Raw genomic sequence first — 24,236 nt, forward strand, 5'->3', positions numbered from 1 at the left:
GGATTGAGCCATTGGACTATTAACTCTAGACTCTAGAATATCCAACAAATCGTCAGCTTGCTGGGACAAATTACCTAAAAGGTATTTATCATCCAACTATCAAAATGGCGCTCGTTTAATTAGTAATCGGATAATTTATATGTCGATGATTTCCAAATAGGTGTTGAGAGTTTAATTCGAGAGTTCCTTGATGAATGTTGGGATTACCGAAATGGGTCTGGCCATTTGGGATAAATCATACCATTATCGGTAAAATAACGATCTTTTATTTCAATTTTAAATACACGATGTACAAATAAATTATAAACTCTATCAACTGTTTCATTACGAGAATATGCTTAATAGTCTAAAGTGTCCGCAAGACAATAATTTTACTTTGGTTTAAATAAACTACATCAAGTTCCAACGTAAACAATGTGATTTAATAAATAGGTTTGGTTAAGGACATGTTTATTAGCTAAAATTTGAGCAGATATAATGAAACAATTTTCTAACTATTACGATTTATAGTTGATAACATATGAATCTCACTAAAACTTTCTTTCCGGTATTAGGTTACATTATGTTCATTCTATTGCAATAGTAGAAAATATTTACAAAATTATGTACAAACATTAGTAATAATTCAACTAAACTTGAGAATGACGAAATTAACCTTGATTTAATTAACTATAGAGGATAATATGGATGGAAAAGATATTTGATACAATTTCAGTTCAATTGCATTTATTAGTGAATACAAATTAATATTTGCTTTTCCTTATCAAAAAGTAAACACCAATGATAAAAGGTTATAATCTGCCGTTAATAGTTCAATTATTTTTTTTGTCAATTTCCTCTAGTATCTGTTTTGTATTTACATATTTATACAAGTATACACGGTGAAATTTGTGTAAGTTAAACAAATTTTGCAATAGCCAGAAAAACAATTTCAATTATATGGCAGACTTTTTATCAGAAAATAAACGATATACGGCTTGTAACCACTTACCTTCATCTTATATTAACATCAAATAGTATTACTTAAACGTTATTATTTGGGATTTGATATGTACCAAGTTTCAAATATTAAACTGTATAATTTACACTAAAAAAACTATTTAAAAGCAGGTATGAAAAGTTATTATAAGAACTGCTATTAAAACATAGTAGTTACTATAATAATACGAGTGTCCCAAAATTGTTGGACAAGAATGACAGTTGAGGTGTCAAAAACACTTTTGATTTCACGATTACATTATTAATGTGTCTTAAAACAGCAACATTTTATTACTATATGTTGGATAAAATTATATTATTATTAATTGCCAATAATTTTGGAAACACTATAAATACAATAAAGAGTTGGAAAAAGGACAGTCATTGGTCCGTAGTAAAAAAAAACAATATGTGGCATAAAATGACTTTTTCTATTCACCTGAATAATTGAATTTAAAGGTAAACAAACAAGCAGTAATTAAACAATTAAAATTCGGGTTAGCTTCTCGGGAATATCTAGCTTTCAATTTAAATTCGAGCTCGGCATCGATATTGCTCTGAAATATGCAGGACGAGTCCGCAAAATAAAACTGCATTGTTTGGAAATTTGAAAAACTAAAAAAAAGTGATACTACACCTGCCGGGATACATAGTTTGGCCAATTTGCCCCACCGAAACAAGAGCGTGATACAAAAAACCTAAAACTCCAACACGAAGCCGGCATTGTGATTTCAGCATTAATTGACACGTTCCTGAATTATTTGCCCGTCACTACAATCTAAACTGGTTCAGTCTTTTACAAACAAATTAACTCATTTGTCAAATATATAGAAAAATCACAGCACTATTACTTACGTTAAGTAATTGATGGACCAATGGCTTACAAAGTTCAAGATCCAAATCCCAATAGAAATAAAGTGATTGCTAAGAAGTGACTTATAACTACACTGTCTGCACTACTACTCAGTGCACTTGCTTGACAGCTCATATCTACAGGGGGTAGTTTCATGATTGGCACGTGTCTGCTTATAGCCGAATCCCAGCAAATTCCGTCTTTTGTTGCCTCTTGAATAGTGTTGATGTAGTCTAAATTTGACGTACGCGGATTAAAGTTTTCTCTTGACCATCGGCGCAACCAGTGTCCTAGCCAAGCTAGATGACAGCCACATTGGAAATGATTTCCGGAGAATACCAAACCACCTGAAAAGATATTTTTTTATTTTGTTATATTCCACGTAAGTGACTGTGTTCTTGGTGAGGTTATGGATATTACAATAGAACTAATTTTTTCATACTTTTTTACAATTTTTCATTACAATTACGGCTCAAGCAGTTTCAACAGTATAGTGCTCCGTCTCATTACTGACATTACACGATTCTACGGACATGGTTTGCAGTTAAAATTGCTTACCCTACTCCAAATAACTGTTCTTATCTTAAGTAGCCTATGACTTTATGCATTAGGAAACTCACATCATCACATTTTTGCACTTTCAGAACAAATTTAAAATTAGGGCTAAAATTTATTATGGTCAAGCTTCCACAAACAAGGCAAATGTGTATTGGTTAGTTTGGCAAATAACATTACCGGATTTAGTAGGAAAATCAAAGTAAATTTGCTCTCTCTTTATTTGCAACGAAGGTAGCAAAACAAATGTACATTAATTTTTTAGTAAAAGCTATTACAAAATTTTTGTTTTCCTAGATACAGTACCTCGCATTCGTAGTAGGCCACCCTGTACATGAGCACCCACAATCTATTAATAGTTTACAAATATCAGAGGGTCAGAAACTTTTACAAATGAAAAATACATTTTTAATGTCTTGTAATACAATATAATCCTATTGTCTTTTATACCTATACTATTCTACTTTAAGTAATCAAGTTGTGTTACTACCTACGCATATCATTCAAACACTACAGCTGGGGTGTAAAATATTACGAACATTTCTATTTTTGATTTAGTTATATATGTCATTTTCAGTTGTAGATAACTAAAATTTTACTTATAAATACCGTCAGGAAAAAAGTTATTTTAAAAGATGATAACGTGAATTTCGGTAACAACCAAATAAATCTTTGCTAATTAAATATCGTGATCTCCTTCAATATTAAAGTTTTTGTACTATTTATAACAGTTTCCGTGACTAGAGAGCACTGTTAAAACATAATCAATAAACCGTTGAAGGTTAAGAAACTATTTGAATAAAATGTCTGTTCGTTTTAGAACTACTAAAAAAGTTTGGGTAAATATTTATAATTGATTACGCACACAGAGAAAGCTTAAAATTTACATCAATTTGGTTACAGCTTAAGTAGCTTTTAGCTCTTAAAAAAAGAAAAAAAACATCAGTTTTACATTTCAAACCTGCGATACTCATTAAAGTCGTTAATATACCGGTTGGAGATTGCCTCGGAGTATCACCTCGTAACAAGCTTAATCAGCTATGCAAATTGCTGTCTTGCATAACTATTCAAGTTTGAGGAGATAAATGACTTAGTCGGTTAATAAAGGCATAAAGGTCGCGTAAGTGAAGTAGACTACAGTAAAATGGCTTACTTAGCTTTTTTCTGGCAACTCAAGCAAAATAAAATGTGATTAAGTAATGAATAGTTCTTATTGTAGCAAAGAAACTTAACTCACCTGAAACTAGACCGGTTCCAATATCATCCCAAGTCGACACATTTCCATAAAATGTTTCGGGAGTAAGGGATTTCAGCATGTTGTTGCTCAAATCAATGGACAAATGTTGAATTTGGTACATATGGGCAAACAAACCGGCGGGTAGGTCAGTAATTTGTGTGCCACTAATCTTGATTGTCAGGCTGGGATTTTTTGATAACTTTCCAAAAGCATCTTTATGAATTGTTTGCAAATTTCTACCATTTATCTCCAGAGAGATGAGTTTTTTGTTACTTAAACAGCTCAGTTGGTCCCGTAGTTCATGTTCCACTACATTCAGTTTTAATCTTCTAAGCTGAGTTAAGTGAGTGAGTAAGTAACACAGCTCTTCGTAAAAGTTTTCCACTATGGGCAAAGTCTGCATTGAAAGTTCAGACAAAATCCTCAATTGAACGAAAGACTTTCCTTCAAAACGAGTCAATCTTTTTAGTTGTTGAATATCCAAACTTTGCAGAGATTTTAGGCCGTGAAAACTATCAACTGTAATTTCTTTAATATTATTATACGATAGGTCCAACTCCTTGAGATTTGTCAAAAACATCCACAAATGTGAGGGAACATAATTTAAGTTGCAGTGGCTTAAATCCAAGGATTTCAACTTTCCAAGATTTTGGAAAGAAACCTTGTTGATGATCTGTAAATTATTAGACGACAAGTTCAAATGCACCAAATCAGGCAGAGGAAAGTTAGGTGTTGAAATCAGTCCAGTATTAGCTAAATTGAGGTGTTTCAAATTTTGTGCATAATGAAATAACTCTTTAAAGTTTGCTCTTAAAGGATTAGAACTTAAATCAAGGTATTGCAACCAACTGAGTTGAGTAAAAACATTATCTGGAAGTATCGTTAACTTATTTTTGCTCATATCTAAATAATTCATATACGGAATATCGGGGAAGCTTGTGACATCCACATGTTCTAAAACATTGGATCGTAAAGATAAGTGTCTTAAAGACATACCAATGTCTGACAAACTTTCTCTAGGGACTACTGCAAAAGAGTTATAACTTATATCCAAAAATTCTAGTTGGGTTTTGGCAAAGACTTCTCTAGGTAAATAGTTTAGTGCGTTATTCTTTAGGTTTAGTACTCGCAAATTAGGACATTCTGCGAACTGATGGTTATGCAGGAACTCGATGACATTCTTGGACAAGTCCAACAGCTGTAAGTTTTGCATTCCTACAAATGCTCTTCTATCCACGTTGGAAATTATATTTCTATGTAGACTCATCTGTTCTAAAACTGCCAGATTTTTGAAGCTTTCACTTTCTAAAGACGATATAGCGTTGGAATCCAGATTTAACTTTTTCAGTAGTGGTGTAGATCTTAAGCACTCGGGGATCTGAGTAATCTTATTATGACGCAAATCCAAATTTTCCAAATATCCTATTGAAGTCTCCGTAGTACACACTGATATCTGGTTATAGCTGCTGTTCAAATTTAACGGCGTGCTGAGATTTATTAAAATGCTTAAATCTAGTTTATTAAGGTGGTTATACTGCAAATCTAGCTGTTTGAGGGCGGGAAGTTGACTAAAAGCCCCCGGGTTAATATAGTTAATCTCGTTGTCCCTGAGAAACAATGTGGTTAAATGAAGAAGTCCATAAAAAGCATTGGTTTTAATCTCCGTTATTTTGTTGTCGTTCATCCAAACCACTTCCAAACTTTCTAGATCTTGAAATGTATTACTTTCAATGAATGAAAGTTCGTTATTTGACAACACCACTGTGCACAGCTTTGAATGTATTCCAGCTTTAAGTAAAGTCGGAGGAAAGAACTGGATTTTATTCGAATCCAGATTTAAATATTCAACGTTTAGGAGTCCATCAAAGGAATTCATTTTGATATCATGAAAATTATTGTGATCTAGATAAAGGTACTTTAAGGACTGCATATCTTTAAAAGCTTCATATGGCAAGTCGTCTCTTTCAAAACTCGACGAAAGTTCTAAAGACTCTAATTTGATTAATCCGCTAAAGGCTTTCTCTTCAACATTTCTTAATGGGTTGTAGTTAAGACTCAGTTCCCGTAAATTTGACATGGGTTCAAAAACCTTATTATTCAAATTAGTTATCCTGTTATTGTTGATATTGATTGTTTGTACTGTAAGACCCCAGTCCTCAAAGTCTTCGGTATGGATTTCACTAATTTGGTTCGAAGCCAAATTCAGATAAGACAATTTGGTGCAGTTTCTTAATGTAATTGAAGGTACGCTTGACAGACGGTTTCCACTTAATGTAAGCGCTTTTAAGCTGTTTTGAAAACTATCTAAAGCACCTTCGGGAAGTTCATTTAAAAAGTTGTAAGACATATACAAAAATCGCAGAACTAGTAATTGAGTTACTGCTGCGGGAAATGTTTTTAGTTTATTATGATCCAAATCTAGATACTCTAAAGTATTCTCAACACCCTGGAAAGAGTCTTCTTCCATGTACTCTATTTGGTTATAGGAAAAAACAATTCTGCGACAGTCTAGTCCTGCAAAGCTTCCAGCTGTGACTGTTTGAAAGTCGTTCATTCCCAGAAAAACGTCTCTAACAAAGATTGAATGATTGAAAGGTTTAACTGGAAGAGTTTTTAAAAAATTTTGATTTAAGTCGATCTTTTGAATCCAAAACTTTCTTTCAAACGTATGTTCTGGTATTGTTTTTATGTGGTTGCCTCTTAAATATAACCACTCTAAGTGGGGCATTGTTGCTATTATATCCAGAGGAAAATTCTCCAGTAGATTATAAGAAAAACTAACTGTTTTTAATGAAGAGGGAAGTGAATGTTTATGGATTTTATGAATTTTGTTGGCATCTGCATTGAGCCATGTCAAAGATTTTAACTGCCTAATGCCACTGTGAGCGCTATGGGACGATGTGTCCGCAATTTCGGTAATATCGTTTTGGCCAATGAATAGCGTGCTTAATGTATTTTTCATATGTGACCATTCTCCATTCGTTGATGAAACTTGGTTTCTGCAACAAAAGTCTATGTGAGTAAATTTCCGGATAGTAGATTTAATAAAAATTTACCCGTGCAAATTCAACCAATGCAAATTTTTGAGATCTTTAAGGGCGTGAAATGGGACTTCATCCAAACGATTGTAACTCAAGTCCAGTGACACCAAAGTTTCCAGAGACGAGCTGCAATTAGTGAAGCATATCGAGTAGTTAAAAGTTTTACATTTAATCGGACAACTGTGGAAAAGAAATTACACTTTAAATTGAAATCGGAATGAGGAAGGGCCTTTTGAAACCGTGTGTTTTAAATAGCAAATAAAACTTTTAAATTGGAGTGGCGTCGCAAATAACTAGTCTATTACCAAAGAAAATTTGCGTTAGTTTGAACAAAGTTTATCTGTTGGTTTTACACCAATTCGAAGCCAGATTCATGTCCTAAAATTGATGATTGTTGATCAAGCGCGTTTAATCAAGCGCAATACAGTTAGAATAATGTTCAATCAGTGCCGTAACTAAAAGGCTCGAATTTATCCCAAACGTTTTCAGCTTTAAATCAATATCAGCTCTTATCGCTTTTGTAATTTGACAGTTTAGTTTAACATCCAGTTACATCGATATAAAAATAGGTTCCTAATACATTATGGCCTGGTTGTAAGTTAAATGAACTTGTCAATTGGTATATATTTTTAGTAGGTTATTTTTCCAAAATATCCGGCTGTTAAGTAAAGTCTAAGAGGGTTTTAAGGTTTAATGTTCAAATCGCGTGGTTGGAAATAGCATATTTGGAATTAGTGGTGGTTAAGTTCCAACTATGAGTTTTGATGTATGTATTTCAGAGGTCGTCGACATAAAGCCATTTTAAAATTAAGACGCAGTATTGCAATTCGACGCTGATTACTTAAAAATTACCTTTGTTATAGTTAATATTTTACCTCATATTCACAGCTAATGAACACAAGGCTAAAATGCACTTTGATACGATCTAAGAATAGCAGTTGTCCGCCCGTAATTTCTTCCGAGACCAAAGTGTAAATTACCAATGTTTACTTTCTAAAGGCATATTTTCTACTCTCTGACATGACCCCACCTTAATCAATTGACAGAGGGTGCAGACGGAAATGGCTCTAATTTGTTTTATAGGGAATTCTCTTTACACCTTATTCCCATTGACGATTTGAAACTGCTTATGGGCGTAGGGAAAAGTTATAACGTAAGTTACCTGAATATTTTATCCGAAATGTGCTGCAGTTTGTTGTTGTTGAAAACAAGGGCTTGCAGCTCGCAGGAGTTTAAGGTGTCTGCCTCCAGACTGGGAATCATAGAATCTAACACTTCGATTCTGTCGATTTGTTTTACTGGCATAACTGAAACAAAATACGTAAATTTGTATTAGGAATGGCATTTTGTTCAGTTTGATTTTAGTATTTATATAAAACTTTGATGAGAGTGCATTGTTGCCAAATAATATGAACATACACACTACACAGTTGAACAGTTCAATTAACATGAACCGAAGTTTTGCTGTTTATTTGAGCCTTACTCAAGATTTTCGCATAAATGTATTGTTATACAAGTATCATGTGACAAAAATACAGATTTCAAGACAATTTTTAAAATTTAAAACCAAACACGATTAACCTACAACATTACATTAAGTATTTTGCCTCATTCATAGTATCACGCTGATTCTGCATTTTTTTAAATTTCAGATGCTTACAAACTCTGAAAAGCTTCAACTCACTCTCTTACCGTTTCTGTAATTCTTCAGGAAAAACATTTGTATATTTTAATTTTATGTACATACACAAAAAGTTAAATGAAAATCAAAAGAAGAACATTTGTAGAATTAGAATGATAAAACTTGATTTACGTTTGTTACTTCTATTTTAAAGTGATTACTACCTTATATGGGGTATAGGGTAATTAGAAAACCTAATAGGGTCTTCCAAAGTGTTTTGTAATAAGTTAAAAATTTAAATTACAAAAAATTACGGATTTCTAAGCTAAACAGAAATTGATTACCATAATTGCTCCCAGCTTCACTCGAATGAAAATAAGTAATTTTAAAAACTGAGTTGCTCTTAAAACAAATTTTTCAATCAAAAATAGAAAACTGTTTTAAGAAAAGTTTTCATTGTGCACCCATTAATAAAAAAGAATTTCCGTTTAAAACCGCTAATGGAATCGTCGGCTCTGAATTTATAACTTCAATTTTTAATATTCCGACTAAAGTTTGAGTATTGAAATTGCAAAATAAATTTTCTTAATCAGTAACTGTTGGTTAGAACTTAGAGCAGACAAATTCAAGTTTAGTTTATTTGACCACTAATGATAAACAATTTTCTTTAAAATTTTTATTCTATATGATTATCTAAAGTAAGAGAAATTATTTGTTTGTATAGGTATAATGACAATCTTTTTACTAAAACGACAGGTATATATTGCAGGTATAACTGTAGAAAAAATCAATTGTAAACACGTTCAACACATTGACAAATCAATAATTGATTGGTTAGAACTTAGAGCAGACAAATTCAAGTTTAGTTTATTTGACCACTAATGATAAACAATTTTCTTTAAAATTTTTATTCTATATGATTATCTAAAGTAAGAGAAATTATTTGTTTGTATAGGTATAATGACAATCTTTTTACTAAAACGACAGGTATATATTGCAGGTATAACTGTAGAAAAAATCAAATGTAAACACGTTCAACACATTGACAAATCAATAATTGATAATAGGGTTTTTCATAGTTTTGGTAGTCTCAGTTGCTTTAATTCAGCCAGTTTCTCCATCCCAAGAAAAAAAAGTAAATCAATTTTAAAAATTGTACAAGTTTTAGATTTTCAAAGACGTCTCACGATATCAGCATAAAGCAAGCTTAATTATTGCAAAGTATGATCGACATAAAAATGTTTTTAATTTAATATTTTATTAAAACAATACGAAATTTGATAATCCGGATAATAACAAGTTTCGATCAAAATTAATTCTCATCGATTAGAAAGAGCCTTATCACCGTGAAAGATATTTTAGCCCCACTCAAACCGCAAACAAGCCACGGTAATGTATCTGATCCTATCTTCTAACCCCGCTATCTATAACCTTGTTTTGCGGCCGAACCGAAACTACCTTGTCCGTATTGTTCGCCATTTATTGCGGAAAGCCTTAAAACCTTTCCACACAGTGTTGTTTATATGTTCGACTTTTCACCGATTTAATTCCCCTTTCGGGGATGCAACGAGCCCCGAATACACATAGCCCAATCCGCTTATGCTTTTGAACTTCCAAGTAGTTATTATATTCTCGTAATCTTTTGGTATGGCCAATGGTCTAAACGTATCTAATGCCTATTTATTTCGTCGAGAATAACTCGGTAATGTTTGGGACGTGTGGGCCGAGCTTTAGTGCTTTGTTTCCGGTCAGGAACAAAGGCCATAGTTGGAAAACCGGAAAGTATTATTGCAGGATATTTTATATTTTGTTTAAACGTGGTAATAAAATCGGATAATAATATAATAATGCGGTTAATATTGTACACTAATTGTATCCAATGCCGATGATTAGTTTTAGGTTTACTATTCGGAATTGATTTTATAATAATGAATAAATAGCCTCTAGCCAAATTATTACGATCAAACTGAAATATTTTAATTGAGCGGAACGGGCATTTCAATATAAGTTCGGTCTGCTACAGTATATGATGAGATGAAAAACAAATATTTCAAATTTACTTAATTTTATTAGGAATTAATTAAATTTCTATTTGGCGTTTAATTCTCAAACATTATTTACTCTATATGATTAGAACTCATTTATTACTTAATAATTAATTAGAATATAAAAATAGTGAGGTTTTGTTTTTTGTTCATCAATCCCAATCCTCTGACCGGTTTCGCCGTATTACGGCTCATCAGAGAGGCTATAGGGCTTGATACCAAAGAACAAAACACATAAATCTCATCACGACTTTACCCAACCTTAACTGGCATTTCAGCAGCCGGTTAGTTGAGAAACATAATAAAAACTTTATTACAACATGGTCTCTCAAAAATGAGGAAATTTAAATATTTTTGTTATGCTTATCATGCATTATTCGCGGAAGACCACTGAACTTTTGTGAACCACTAAACAACTAGGGGTTTATAATTGAAATAAATGGTGTTACAGAAACAATTCGCATTTTCATTTTTGTTATAAATTATTCTGTCATCGTAAACACCAAGCACCACTTATTTAAAATTAATCCAAAAAGTTTATATAAATGGATGTCAAGCAGGAAGACAGACAACCGTGGAGTCGGTAGGAATATAAAGCGATTGAAAAATTATGATGATTAAAGATGCGCTTTAGGAAAAAAATTATTAGGTATAGTATACAAGTATAACTCAAGATAAGTATATAAAATAAGATAAAAAAATGTTATTGAACTCTAAATTTTAAAGCAACAACTGTTTGGTTTGTTTTAGATTTGACAATCTAAAACATTACAAGAGATTTTGTAGAATACATAACACAGTATAAGTTTGACGAAATATTCTTTCCTATATTTAAGAACACAAGTCAAAGCTGAAAGGTCGCCAAGAACGTCGAGCAACCCTAACCCAAGCATAAAATTATTCGCATTTTCTTACGAATATTTTTAGACTCGTAACAATTTCCTGAATGAGGCTGAAAGCAAATAGACCGAAACACAACTTCAAAGCCCTTATTTAAAATTTGAACAAAATCCACATTTCCTTGTGTATACATTAAATGCCTACGAATTAGGAATTAAATATTTAGCTTGGGCACAGGGAAGGAAAATTAAATATTCCCTTTTCCGGTAAAATTTACAATTACCATCTTAAATATTTCCTTTCAAATAAGGTATATAAATTAATAAATTTATTTTCCGATACTTGAGTTTGATACTCCAACAATGTATAAAAATTCAGAACGGGGCTCAATGACTATGCAAATTGATTTAGATTTGCTAGAGAGTTGACGTTTACAATTAGCGAGAAATAGCCAGTCATCCACTTTTAACAAGAAACGGGAGGTTTCAGTCTCTCCATTATATATTGTTAAGCTACATGCTTATTTCGTAATGAGGTTTCCCTTTATTATATTAGGCCTCGTCTTCGTAAATAAGATCACTTGTAGTACCTCATTTCGAGTGTCTACCCACACAGTTTAAAGACAAAGAAAACACAACGACGCTCTCCCTTTACTACCGTCGTCACACCCCGACCCGATACTCATTCTTGTTTTGTGTGCCTACCCGTACGTTCGGTAAAAAATTGCGTAATTTTCGTTAATTTAGTGTCGTCCCTTTTTTCGTTTTTAAAGTGTTTAGCTAGTGAAAAAGCTCGGTTATCATGTCCGGGCATCGTAGAAATCGGAAACGACGTTTGGATTTGGAGGAAAAAGTCCAAAAACTTCAAGAAGATCTCCGAAACTTAGTGAAATGCATGAAACCATCGGAAAGGCGTGAGCGGCACCGTCGAAGGGTGCAAAGCCCCTCGCCCTCGCCATCTTTGTCGTCGACGTCATCTTCGGAACGGCGCTCACGCTCGAGATCGAGAAGTTCCGTACGCCGTCGACGCCGGGTACTTTTCCCTTCCACTGACAGCGAGAGTGAGATATCCGAGGGTCCGGCCGAAGCTGCCAGGTTACGTGGTAACTCGGTTGACTCACCTCGTAAGTATTGATTTTTTGTCGGGGACACTTATATTTGCTTATATCAAGGAAGGGTGCGGATGCAAAGATAAACCTGATCGGTCCGATTTGGTAGTTTGTGGTCAGGAAAGTCTGTTTATGAACACAGAAATGTCCTGATCAGGACTGTGAATTATGTTTATTGTTTATGAACACAATAAACTCGGTCAATTCTGTTTATGAACACAGAATTGGACTATGATTTAGGTTTCATTGTTTATGAACACAATGAGCCTAAGTTATTCTGTTTATGAACACAGAAGCGTCCGGATGAGAGCTATGGATTCAGTCAGTTTTGTTTTAAAACACAGGGATGACTTGAACTGAACTCTGATGTGGGTTTATTGTTTATGAACATAATGAACCCAGTTAATTCTGTTTATGAACACAGAAAATTGGAGCCAAACTTTAAAATACGTTTAGTGCTTTTGAGCCCAATAAACTCTTCACGCAAGTGAGGTACCTAGGTACATTTTCTTGTTTTGTTCCCAGAAGAAAGCTGCGGCTACCAAGAGTTGCCACAGGATGGAGAAGTCCCTCCAGTGAACATGCTAGTTGATACTTCATTATTCGGAGATAATGTATCAAAAAATAGGACTGTATGGGGTCCCCCACTTCAAGCAGATATGGCGCAAACGTGGACAAGTATTATCGAAAATGGGATACATTCTCAGGAGAAGGAGTCTTTAATAGGAAAATATTTGGTCCCCGAAAACGCTCCCCTTCTTAGTACCCCAAAACTCAACAGTCTTGTAGAAAAGGTGGTTTCCGACCTGTGAAGCAGAGGGATACCCGTTTATCTACCTTGCAGAGCCAAATAGGCGCCAGTATCTCTGCTCTCGGTCAGGCAATCACGACTATCTTAGGCCAAGAAAAAGAGAGGGGGGCTACGTATGTGCAACCTCTCTGTGAGGCTGGTCGTCTGCTCACAGATGTTTTTTATCAAGAAACTTCTGCTCGGAAGGAGCTTGCTTGTTACAACCTTGACAAGACCGTCAGGGAGAGCCTCCTGGCCTCCCCAACCGATGAGTGGCTGTTTGGCTGTGACGTAGATAAGAGACTAGAAGCCTCAAAGCAGATAGAGCGTTCTATTAAATCCCTTAAGCCGCCAGCTAGGCCTAGAGAACAGAAAAAAGTTGTGAAGCCCCGTTTAAACTACAGGGGCCTGTCCCGGGATTTTCAGGGGGGATTTCGGGCCAGGCAGCACCAGTATCAAACGAGATCGTCCCCATATCCTCAGAATGTGACGACCCAGGACCGTCCACATCGGGGAACTTTCAGGAAGGCGAGAGGAGCGCCACAAACAGCGAAGCGCCGGCGTTAGTGGTCCAGGTTGGTAAAACCGCAGGGCGGCTAAAATACTTTTATGATAACTGGGCGGAAATTACGTCAGATAGTAATATCTTGTCAAGCATCCGTAATTTTAAAATTCCGTTTACTAAAATCCCTAATCAAAGGTTTGCATATCCGGAACCAGTTTGGTCTGTGAAAGAGGCTAATAGTATTAAGAATGAATTAGAAAAGTTACTTAAAACTGGTGCAATTAGTTTGGTAACACCGGTGAAAGGGCAGTTTTTATCTCGAATTTTTCTAACTCCTAAACCTGATGGTTCTAAAAGGCTAATCTTAAATTTAAAGTCCCTTAATAAATATGTAGAATGTAACCATTTTAAAATTGAAGATCATAAAACCGTTTCAAGGTTAGTATCTGTCGATTGTTATATGGCTTTAATTGATTTGAAGGATGCGTATACTCTTATCCCCATAAAGAAATCTGATAGAAAATACTTGAGATTTAGATTTAAAAATAAGATCTATCAATATAATTGTCTCCCCTTTGGATTAAATTGTGCTCCTTTACTTTTTACTAAAATAATGAAACCAGTGGTTAGCTATTTGCGGAGTAAAGGATGGGTATCTGTCATTTATATCGATGATATTTTGTTAATTGGAACCTCTAAGTCAGAGTGCGAAAATAATATATCTGCAACGAGAACTCTGCTTGAATCCTTGGGATTTGTTATTAATTATAAGAAAAGTTGTCTGGTTCCATCTCGTAGTTGCAAATATTTGGGGTTTATATACAACTCTAAAAATATGTCCATTTCTTTGCCCAAGGAAAAGAGAGAAAAAATTCTACGTTTGACTAAAGGCTTAATGTCTATCAAAAAATGCAAAATTCGAAAATTTGCTCAATTTATCGGCACCTTGACCTCAGCATGCCCAGCAGTTAAGTATGGTTGGCTTTATACAAAATTGCTGGAACGAGAAAAATTCCTGTCCCTCCATAAAGAAAACGGTAACTATAATTCCATGATGAAAATTTCGAACAAATTAGTAGAAGACCTTAACTGGTGGCTGACGCACATTCCTTATGCAGAAAACTCCTTAAAGACGGTATCGTTTGCTCTGGAAATATTTTCAGATGCGTCGTCTAATGGCTGGGGAGTTTTCTGCAATGGTGAGCGATCCCGGGGGCTTTGGCGCCCCTGTGAGCAAGCCTCTCACATTAACTATTTGGAGCTTCTAGCGGCGTTTTTTGGCTTAAAATGCTTCGCATCTCATTTATCAAATGTCAATATTTTGTGTCGTATTGACAACACCACTGCTCTATCTTACATCAATCGCATGGGTAGTGTCCAGTTTCCCAAACTGAATGCTCTAACAAAGCGCATCTGGCAGTGGTGTGAGGCCCGTAATATTTTTATTTTTGCTTCTTATATCAAGTCCAAGGAAAACGTTGAGGCGGATCAAGAATCCAGGAGCCTAGATTTCGCCACGGAGTATGAATTGAATCGTGATGTATTTCAAAAAATTACTTTACATTTTAAAAATCCCGAAATAGACCTTTTTGCCTCCAGGGCAAATAAAAAGTGCAAAAAATATGTATCTTGGTTGAGAGACCCAGATTCTTGTGCTGTTGATGCCTTTACAATAAGTTGGAGAAAATTTTATTTCTATGCTTTTCCGCCTTTTGCTCTTATCTTACGTGTACTCCAAAAAGTTATTGAAGATAAAGCTGAAGGAATTATAGTCGTCCCCTACTGGACCTCTCAACCATGGTACCCGGTTTTTTGCTCTTTGTTATCAGAAGATCCGCTTCATTTTAAACCGGATAAAAATTTACTTCTTTCTATTGATAGATCACCTCACCCCCTCTGGAAAAGCCTTTCCCTGGTGGCAGGACCCTTATCTTACAAGCGTTGCAGAAAAGAGAGGTGCCTGATATCGGCTTAAACATTTGCTCATCTTCTATATCGGATTCAACGGCCAAACAATACAATGTTGGTTTAAAATTATGGTGGCAGTTCTGCCAAGAGAAAAACAACAATGTATTTAATGTTACGGTACCATTAGTCTTAGAATTTTTATCTATACGGTTCGAGAGAGGAGCTTCATATGGCTCCCTCAACAGCTACAGATCTGCAATTTCCCAAATTGCATCTCCCGAAGTTGCACAAGACTATAGATTGAAAAGATTTTTTAAAGGGGTGTATGGGTTAAGACCCAATTTACCCAAATATGCTGCAACTTGGGACCCTTCCAATGTATTAATTTACATTAAAACTCTGTCAAACGAGGAGATTTCCCTAGAAATCTTGGCTCAAAAGTTAGCTGTTCTTTTGGCTCTTACAACAGGGCAAAGAATACAAACATTTGCCAACATTGAAATAGGAAATATAGTAATTACTAAAAGCGACATCACAATAAAGGTGCCCAAGAGACTCAAAACTTCGGGTCCTAATAGACTACAGCCAACATTGACACTGCCCTTTTTTAAGCATGATTTGACAATATGTGTTGCCACAGCTTTACTTTGCTACTTAAATCGAACTAAACCGTTAAGAGACCATTCTCTTCGGAACCTTTTTATCTCTACTAAAAAGCCCTATCGAAATGTGAGTTCGCAGTCAATTAGTAGGTGGATAAAAACCATATTGAAAAAGAGCGGAATAGATACGTCTTTGTTCACAGCTTATAGCACCAGGCACGCTGCGACTTCCGCGGCGGCCCGTAAAGGGGTGAGCTTTGATACTATAAGACTTTCAGCAGGCTGGACTGAGAAGTCCAAAACTTTTGCGAAATTCTATCAAAGACCTTTAGTTTCCCAAAATAATTTTTCTGAGGCAATATTATTAGGTTAAGTATGTTCATGTGTTTGGTATTTTGTTAAGTTAACTTTTATAATTACATGTTAAACTTTGTTAACTAATATAAGATTAAGTTAGTTTTTCAAGCCAAAATCCTTAGGTGTTACAGTTTCTAGTTTAGGTAATCGCCTTTACATCTTTAATAAAAACTTAGCGGATGCATATTGTTGCATATTTACTTTAAACATCTACAAGTGATCTTATTTACGAAGACGAGGCCTAATATAATTATAAAATCAAACGAACTTACCTGTTGTGAAGTTCGATTTGAATTATATTAGGCCTCGTCGAAGTAAATAAGCACCCACCCTATCCCAATGCTTTTCCCTTACTATGCAACAATAATGGCTTTGAAGAAATGAGTATCGGGTCGGGGTGTGACGACGGTAGTAAAGGGAGAGCGTCGTTGTGTTTTCTTTGTCTTTAAACTGTGTGGGTAGACACTCGAAATGAGGTACTACAAGTGATCTTATTTACTTCGACGAGGCCTAATATAATTCAAATCGAACTTCACAACAGGTAAGTTCGTTTGATTTTATAATTATACCGCCGTATCCGCTCAAGTATAGTCACGAACTTGGATTATTTCTGCTCTAGTTTAACGCAATTTATTTGAATAACATAGAAACGCTACATTCAGCAAACGTAAAAATCTGAACCCGTAAAATTTTTACTATTTTTCCAGAAATATCGCGATCAATACGACAGTTTGCTGTCATACTGCATCGGATAAAACGCATTAAAGTTACGAAGGGACAAATTGGACCCAATATATGTTCAGATAGTAAAGCAAGATTGATTAGGGATCTTTTTCAAATCTGGAACGTATTTAAATTCTCTGAGGAAACTACGAAGTTTTTTAAATCCAATTCAATTTCCGGCTTTAGGTATTTTTTAATACTTAGTGCATTTACGGAAGGGTAGATTAAAATATACACATTTTGTTACAGTATCTCAATCGAAGCTTTATTGAATACTAAGACACTAATGTGTAATCAATTTTAACATTTTCTTTTTAGGTAATATTTAGAAAGCACTTTTTTTCTGCAAGTACAAATTTCTATCCCAACTTCGATAATCTAGACCACTGATATTTTTGAGATGCTTGCTGCAAGGAACATGAAAACTTAAAATAAAGATGTATCGTAAAACTTTTACTATTCTGAAGACATATAAGAGTCGATGGGAACGGTTAGATAAAATTGTAATAAACAAGGTTATAAAATATATTTAATGATTATTTGGCGGAGTTAGGGACAAATAAGTTCTACCAGTTCTTGGCCAACGTTTCGATATATTAAACATATATCTTCATCAGGGCTAAAAGGTATAAAATGTTACAAAAGATAGTGAAACATGTACGGACCAAACGCTTACCTCGAACTGTCTTAAAATATGCACACTATTCATATGAGATGTTACAAACGTGTACGTGCACAATACACAATCATGTAATAAAAGGTTAAAACAACACATAACAAACTAATTACAAACACAGTTGGGGAATTGTCAAGAAAACGTACGGTCGGGACCCACCGTTAGACTGCAACAGAACGCATAGGGTGATGGCCCACTGACCATTGACCCACAAAAAGTTGTTTTTTTGTGTCCGTTAAATATAAACATTTAGCATATTTAGGTGTACGAATGAGTGTAAGCGAGAATTATTATTATTATTATTATTAATGTTTATTTCCACAAGAGTTAGAGTTAGATCGGTCTGTTCATAAAATTGTCAATTAAGTTCGAATAAATGACGTTTAAATTTTGGGTATCAGTTCTAAAATTTACGGCTTTGTCCCTCCACTTGTTTATCCACAGCATTTCGGAAATCACCCGTTTTTTTGTAATTCGCTGCACTATCCAGTATCCTTGGCTGCGAAAAATCAAATGTGTGGCCGTTGTTTTGGTAATGACACGCAAGAGCCGTTGTACCTTCTCCACCATTGTGTGTCAACCTAGTACAATCATATTGATGTTGTTTTAGTCTTAGGTTTAATTTATTTTTTGTTTGCCCAATGTAGTTATTGTTACAATCTTTACAAGGAATTAGGTAAACTACGCCAGATCTCTCCAACAGCGGAATTTTATCCTTTATCTTTGAGAACAGATCCCCTACTGTTTTTTTGGGATATGTGACTAATCTTATCTGGTCATTATTCAAGATTCTCGTTAGTTGGTTGCTTAAACCTGAGATTAAAGGTATTTTATAATAATGTAGATCAGGTTCTGAATTTGGTGTTGTCTGGTTTTGATTGGTACGTTGGGCACGAGAGTCCGATTGACTTAAGATTTTGTTAACTACGATGGGGGGATATTCATTAAGATTAGCAATATGTCTGATTTTATCAAAGTTAGTCTTCCAGAACTTCTCGTGGCTCAACTTTGTGACTCTATTCTTCAAGGACTTCAATATGGCAATTTTCTGTGACAGGGGATGCGTAGACTTGAAATTAATAACTCTTCCAGAGTGAGTTGGTTTCTGGTACCAGTCAGTAAGAAGGGTATTGTCATTATTTCTAATGACTAATACATCCAAAAATGGAATACATTGGTGCTCCTCCACTTCACAAGTAAATTGTAAGTGTGGCTCAAAAGAATTAAAAATATTCAAGACCCTATCACAAGTGTTGGAAGGCACGCAAGTTATGATGTCATCTACGTAGATATAGAGGAAAGGAACCACAAAAGGTAACTTGGGCAATGTGTGGGACAACAGCTCATGCATACACATGTTAGCGAGGAAGGGAGACAGAGGATTACCCATGGCACATCCAAAAACTTGGGAATAAAACACATTGTTGTATGAGAAATAATTAAAGTCAAAAATGAGAGAAATGATGTGAAAGAATTGGTCTTTGGGGATGTTAGTGTGAGGTACTATTAAGTGCCAATGTTTTTGTAATGTATTTAAAGCCAGTTCCTTTGAGATATTGGTGAACAGTGACTTCACATCTAATGATATGAGAACGTATCCATCGGGGACAGCGTTGATTTGTTTTATTTCCTCTACCAATGCAAATGAGTTAGTGATTGAATACTTGAACAAGTGGTTAATATTTGAAAGGATGTTGTTTAAATATTTGGACAATTTATATAATGGTGACTGTACACACGACACTGTCCTCTGTCTCCCTTCCTCGCTAACATGTGTATGCATGAGCTGTTGTCCCACACATTGCCCAAGTTACCTTTTGTGGTTCCTTTCCTCTATATCTACGTAGATGACATCATAACTTGCGTGCCTTCCAACACTTGTGATAGGGTCTTGAATATTTTTAATTCTTTTGAGCCACACTTACAATTTACTTGTGAAGTGGAGGAGCACCAATGTATTCCATTTTTGGATGTATTAGTCATTAGAAATAATGACAATACCCTTCTTACTGACTGGTACCAGAAACCAACTCACTCTGGAAGAGTTATTAATTTCAAGTCTACGCATCCCCTGTCACAGAAAATTGCCATATTGAAGTCCTTGAAGAATAGAGTCACAAAGTTGAGCCACGAGAAGTTCTGGAAGACTAACTTTGATAAAATCAGACATATTGCTAATCTTAATGAATATCCCCCCATCGTAGTTAACAAAATCTTAAGTCAATCGGACTCTCGTGCCCAACGTACCAATCAAAACCAGACAACACCAAATTCAGAACCTGATCTACATTATTATAAAATACCTTTAATCTCAGGTTTAAGCAACCAACTAACGAGAATCTTGAATAATGACCAGATAAGATTAGTCACATATCCCAAAAAAACAGTAGGGGATCTGTTCTCAAAGATAAAGGATAAAATTCCGCTGTTGGAGAGATCTGGCGTAGTTTACCTAATTCCTTGTAAAGATTGTAACAATAACTACATTGGGCAAACAAAAAATAAATTAAACCTAAGACTAAAACAACATCAATATGATTGTACTAGGTTGACACACAATGGTGGAGAAGGTACAACGGCTCTTGCGTGTCATTACCAAAACAACGGCCACACATTTGATTTTTCGCAGCCAAGGATACTGGATAGTGCAGCGAATTACAAAAAACGGGTGATTTCCGAAATGCTGTGGATAAACAAGTGGAGGGACAAAGCCGTAAATTTTAGAACTGATACCCAAAATTTAAACGTCATTTATTCGAACTTAATTGACAATTTTATGAACAGACCGATCTAACTCTAACTCTTGTGGAAATAAACATTAATAATAATAATAATAATAATTCTCGCTTACACTCATTCGTACACCTAAATATGCTAAATGTTTATATTTAACGGACACAAAAAAACAACTTTTTGTGGGTCAATGGTCAGTGGGCCATCACCCTATGCGTTCTGTTGCAGTCTAACGGTGGGTCCCGACCGTACGTTTTCTTGACAATTCCCCAACTGTGTTTGTAATTAGTTTGTTATGTGTTGTTTTAACCTTTTATTACATGATTGTGTATTGTGCACGTACACGTTTGTAACATCTCATATGAATAGTGTGCATATTTTAAGACAGTTCGAGGTAAGCGTTTGGTCCGTACATGTTTCACTATCTTTTGTAACATTTTATACCTTTTAGCCCTGATGAAGATATATGTTTAATATATCGAAACGTTGGCCAAGAACTGGTAGAACTTATTTGTCCCTAACTCCGCCAAATAATCATTAAATATTCACATATTTGGGACGCCACTACTACGATCTGTTATAAAATATATTGTATATGATTAAACTTTCAATCTAGGTCAACTTTATAACACAATGTTTTAACCCTTCCTTTACTTTGCTTGACTGTGCAGCAAATTTAAAATAATTTGCTAATAAACACACGCAAATACTTAAAAAATTATTTTTACCAAGGGTTTGTTTCTGATATCACTTCCAAGTTGCATTCCTTGACTTTATTTCAAAAGTTCCTAAATTGTTGAAATTGCTCTTACAGTTATGGATAGTGAAGATGATGAAATATACAGTAATATAGTAATAATTAATTAAGTTACTATGCATGAGATTATTTGGGCTCTTGTAGTGATTACAAATCAATAGAAAACTTTCTGAAAAAAGGAGTTTTTGGTCTTTGGTTTTTTAAAAACCACGGACTGCTTTGAAAATATCAGCTTGTACTAAACAGAATTTGAAGCATGTAATTTTATTTTATTTATCATTCTCACGCAAATTTTGGAGTCAATATCTGTCATTTATACAAATATAAAAATGCATGCAATAGTTCCGTAACATTAAAATAAAATGTTCTTCTAGCACGTAAAAACAACTTAATTTTTTCTTTTAAAATTTAAGAGTTTTAGCTACTTGGTCTAAAAACGTGGCAAATCCTATTGATCTCTCATTGGTCCATCTTAAAATCGGGCAGTAATTTATTCTCAGCCTCAACCTATACGTAAGGCAATCCAAATAGAAAGCTTTGCACTGCTCGAAACTTGGAGTTATCGTGGCAGAAATCTGTGTCTGCCCTAAATTATGTATCGTATCACGTCTCCGCATTTACAGGATACAAATCGATACCAGGACCGAGTCGTTCTCTATTTGCATGCTGACGTGAGCCAATTTACATTGAAGGCTCTTAGCTGTAAGCATACTTTTTGTGAATTAAAGTGAAAACTCTGTAAAGAAACGTTCAACCCATTTCAATTTTGAGAAGCAATTCATAGTTTATCGCACGCCTGATCAGACTTCAATGGCTAAATTGCCATGCAAATAAAAGTACGTTTTTGGTGAGGCAACTCTAACTCCAGTCTGCTTTGATACTGAAATAGTGTTTCAGTACGTAAATTCAACTCCATTAACCCTAGACTAATTTCCAATCTCTTTCAATTTATCTAAGTAAAACTATGTTGAATTAAATATCAATGTGTGAAATTTTGCTTTTGCGAAAACACCAAATATGAAACACCAAAATTAATTGGGTGGAAAAGAAAATTGGTTTGGAATTTCGAAACAAAGCTTACAGAAACCAAACTATCTACAAACCTGCAAATTATTTTATACACGCATTTATAGGAAACTTTTCACAATACCCTCATCCTCGAGCTTTGCAGGGACCGCCGATGCGGTGCGGTTTATACAAACTTTTAGAAGTTTAGCAAAAGTTTGAATTTCTGTTTACGTATGGAATTGTCTTGCTCGTTCACTTATCTGCCGCCTTCGAATTATTTAATAAAACCTGTTCAAAAGCAAGTATGCAAATTACTTCCTTTTACGTCCGCTAAAGTTTCAAACTTATTTCTTAATATTGTTCCATTACATTAAACGTCCAGGTTTAAAGTTTTCCCTTGAATAATAATCATTTAAAAAGGTTTTAAGATTTAACCAAAACGTAGACTTCCGCGCTATATGGATTTATACATTTCTTTGTGTAACACGAATAAAGGTCAAAAGATAAAAAAGTTTAAATAAATGTCTAGATTCGTGCAGAATAACGATTTATTTATGTATGGTAATTGATTTTTTAAGCAGAGATTTCTTTCATGTCTAAAGTTATACTTTTGGATATTTTGTGATTTTAGTAACGTCAAAAACAGGAACAAATAAATTTTGCCGTTGCAGAATTTCATTACACGAAAGTTTCTTAACCCAATAACACGCATTTTGATTATTCCAAAACTCTCCTTAAATTAGATTATTAAGGATTCCTTTCCCAGACCGCTTTAAACTTAGTGGGTCTAAAGCAGATAAAGATGGATGCCCAGATTTGGAAACACGTCCTAATCAATCTTATTCTACAATGTGGACAAACCAGCTTTAATTTGTCTGCCTGTAAAGTTGGTTGGAAACGATTCGTTTTCTTTAAAACTTTCTCGTCTTATTTATTTTCATATTATATATCCGGAAGAACAGGAACAGTTCAGTCAATTTAATACACGTATTTCTATGTAAAATTTGTAAAAATCTTATATTTTGTATGTATGTTGTGTATGAACATTTTGAAATAACCCTTCTGTCAAAGCTGACACAACATAACTTGAGCACACTTGAGAATTAAATATGAAACAGCCTTTAATATTGTTACGATTTTCCCGTGGGTTCACACAAAGTCAATTTAACTCAACGATTAATAAATTTATCACACCTCAAAACACTCCGTACAATAATTAACACAGCTACTAAAAACACTACTACAATTCCACAATTATTCCGCTATTTAAACTTATCCGCGTTCCCAAATTCACTACTACTGCGGTCGAGACCGCGTCTTTTATATTCGCAAACCACGTTCTAGAATGACCGCGAAACGCTTCGCGGGTTGCCTTGATCATTCAAGAATTTTCCAGGTGCGGCGCTTCCTAACTGTGGCCTACTTTAATACGCGCCCGGCCAGATATTGCGGCGCATCGGTTTCATCCCGAGGCGAGCGCTCGTTAAGAAGTATCGAGCATAGTAGGCCCAGACCGTAACACTGCCCCCCTCTTAAAGCTGATCGTCCCGATCCGCTTCATCTAATCCCTGGTATTTCTTGAGTCTGTCCAGATGGACAATTTTCATCTTGCCTTTGGGGCTGCGTTGGACTCTGTACACGACGTCGTTTAACCTTTTTACCACATTGTAAGGTCCCTCCCAAACAGGTGTTAATTTCGGTGATTTGCCTTTCTTCCTCTGAGGGTTAAACAACCAAACTTTATCATCCTTCTGGAACCCTCCCGAATTGGCCCTCAGATCATAACGAGCTTTCATCTTATCGCTAGCTAGATTCAAACTTTCCCTGACCAGATCATGGATGTTCAGTAATCTGTCTTGCAACTCGTCAACGTAGTTCTCAATGTTCGTGCTTTGGCCT

General features: G+C 34.9%; 2 protein-coding genes and 2 long non-coding RNA genes across 5 annotated transcripts in view; 2 read left to right on the forward strand and 2 right to left on the reverse strand.

Annotated features, from left to right (window-relative positions):
- Nucleotides 1-249: 249 nt before the first annotated feature.
- LOC145727941 (uncharacterized) overlaps nt 250-24,236 on the reverse strand; it is a 50,104-nt gene continuing 26,117 nt past the window's right edge. The window contains exons 3-7 of one of the 2 annotated variants that reach the window (XM_081977806.1): nt 7,827-7,971; nt 6,680-6,790; nt 3,624-6,622; nt 1,834-2,178; nt 250-1,771 (exon numbers count right to left, since the gene is read on the reverse strand). In XM_081977806.1, the coding sequence (XP_081833932.1) occupies nt 1,868-2,178; nt 3,624-6,622; nt 6,680-6,790; nt 7,827-7,971 (3,566 nt within the window). In that variant the 3' untranslated portion in view covers nt 250-1,771; nt 1,834-1,867. Of the gene's footprint in view, nt 2,179-3,623; nt 6,623-6,679; nt 6,791-7,826; nt 7,972-24,236 lie in introns of both variants that reach the window. The other variant, XM_081977805.1, reaches the window with a different exon arrangement.
- LOC145728524 (uncharacterized) lies at nt 11,972-13,740 on the forward strand. Its single transcript, XM_081978823.1, is given in 3 exon segments — nt 11,972-12,293; nt 12,804-13,082; nt 13,085-13,740. Coding segments are annotated over 3 exon segments (1,152 nt in total). The 3' UTR covers nt 13,636-13,740.
- LOC145728216 (uncharacterized) lies at nt 17,737-18,494 on the reverse strand. Its single transcript, XR_014178024.1, has 2 exons — nt 17,840-18,494; nt 17,737-17,782 (listed from the first exon to the last, which is right to left on the reverse strand). It is a non-coding gene; the product is annotated as an uncharacterized LOC145728216 (long non-coding RNA).
- LOC145728215 (uncharacterized) lies at nt 20,313-21,069 on the forward strand. Its single transcript, XR_014178023.1, has 2 exons — nt 20,313-20,966; nt 21,024-21,069. It is a non-coding gene; the product is annotated as an uncharacterized LOC145728215 (long non-coding RNA).

This window comes from Ips typographus, linkage group LG4 (assembly GCF_016097725.1).
Source record: "Ips typographus isolate SLU linkage group LG4, UJ_Ityp_2.0, whole genome shotgun sequence".
In the NCBI taxonomy this organism is placed as follows: domain Eukaryota; kingdom Metazoa; phylum Arthropoda; class Insecta; order Coleoptera; family Curculionidae; genus Ips; species Ips typographus.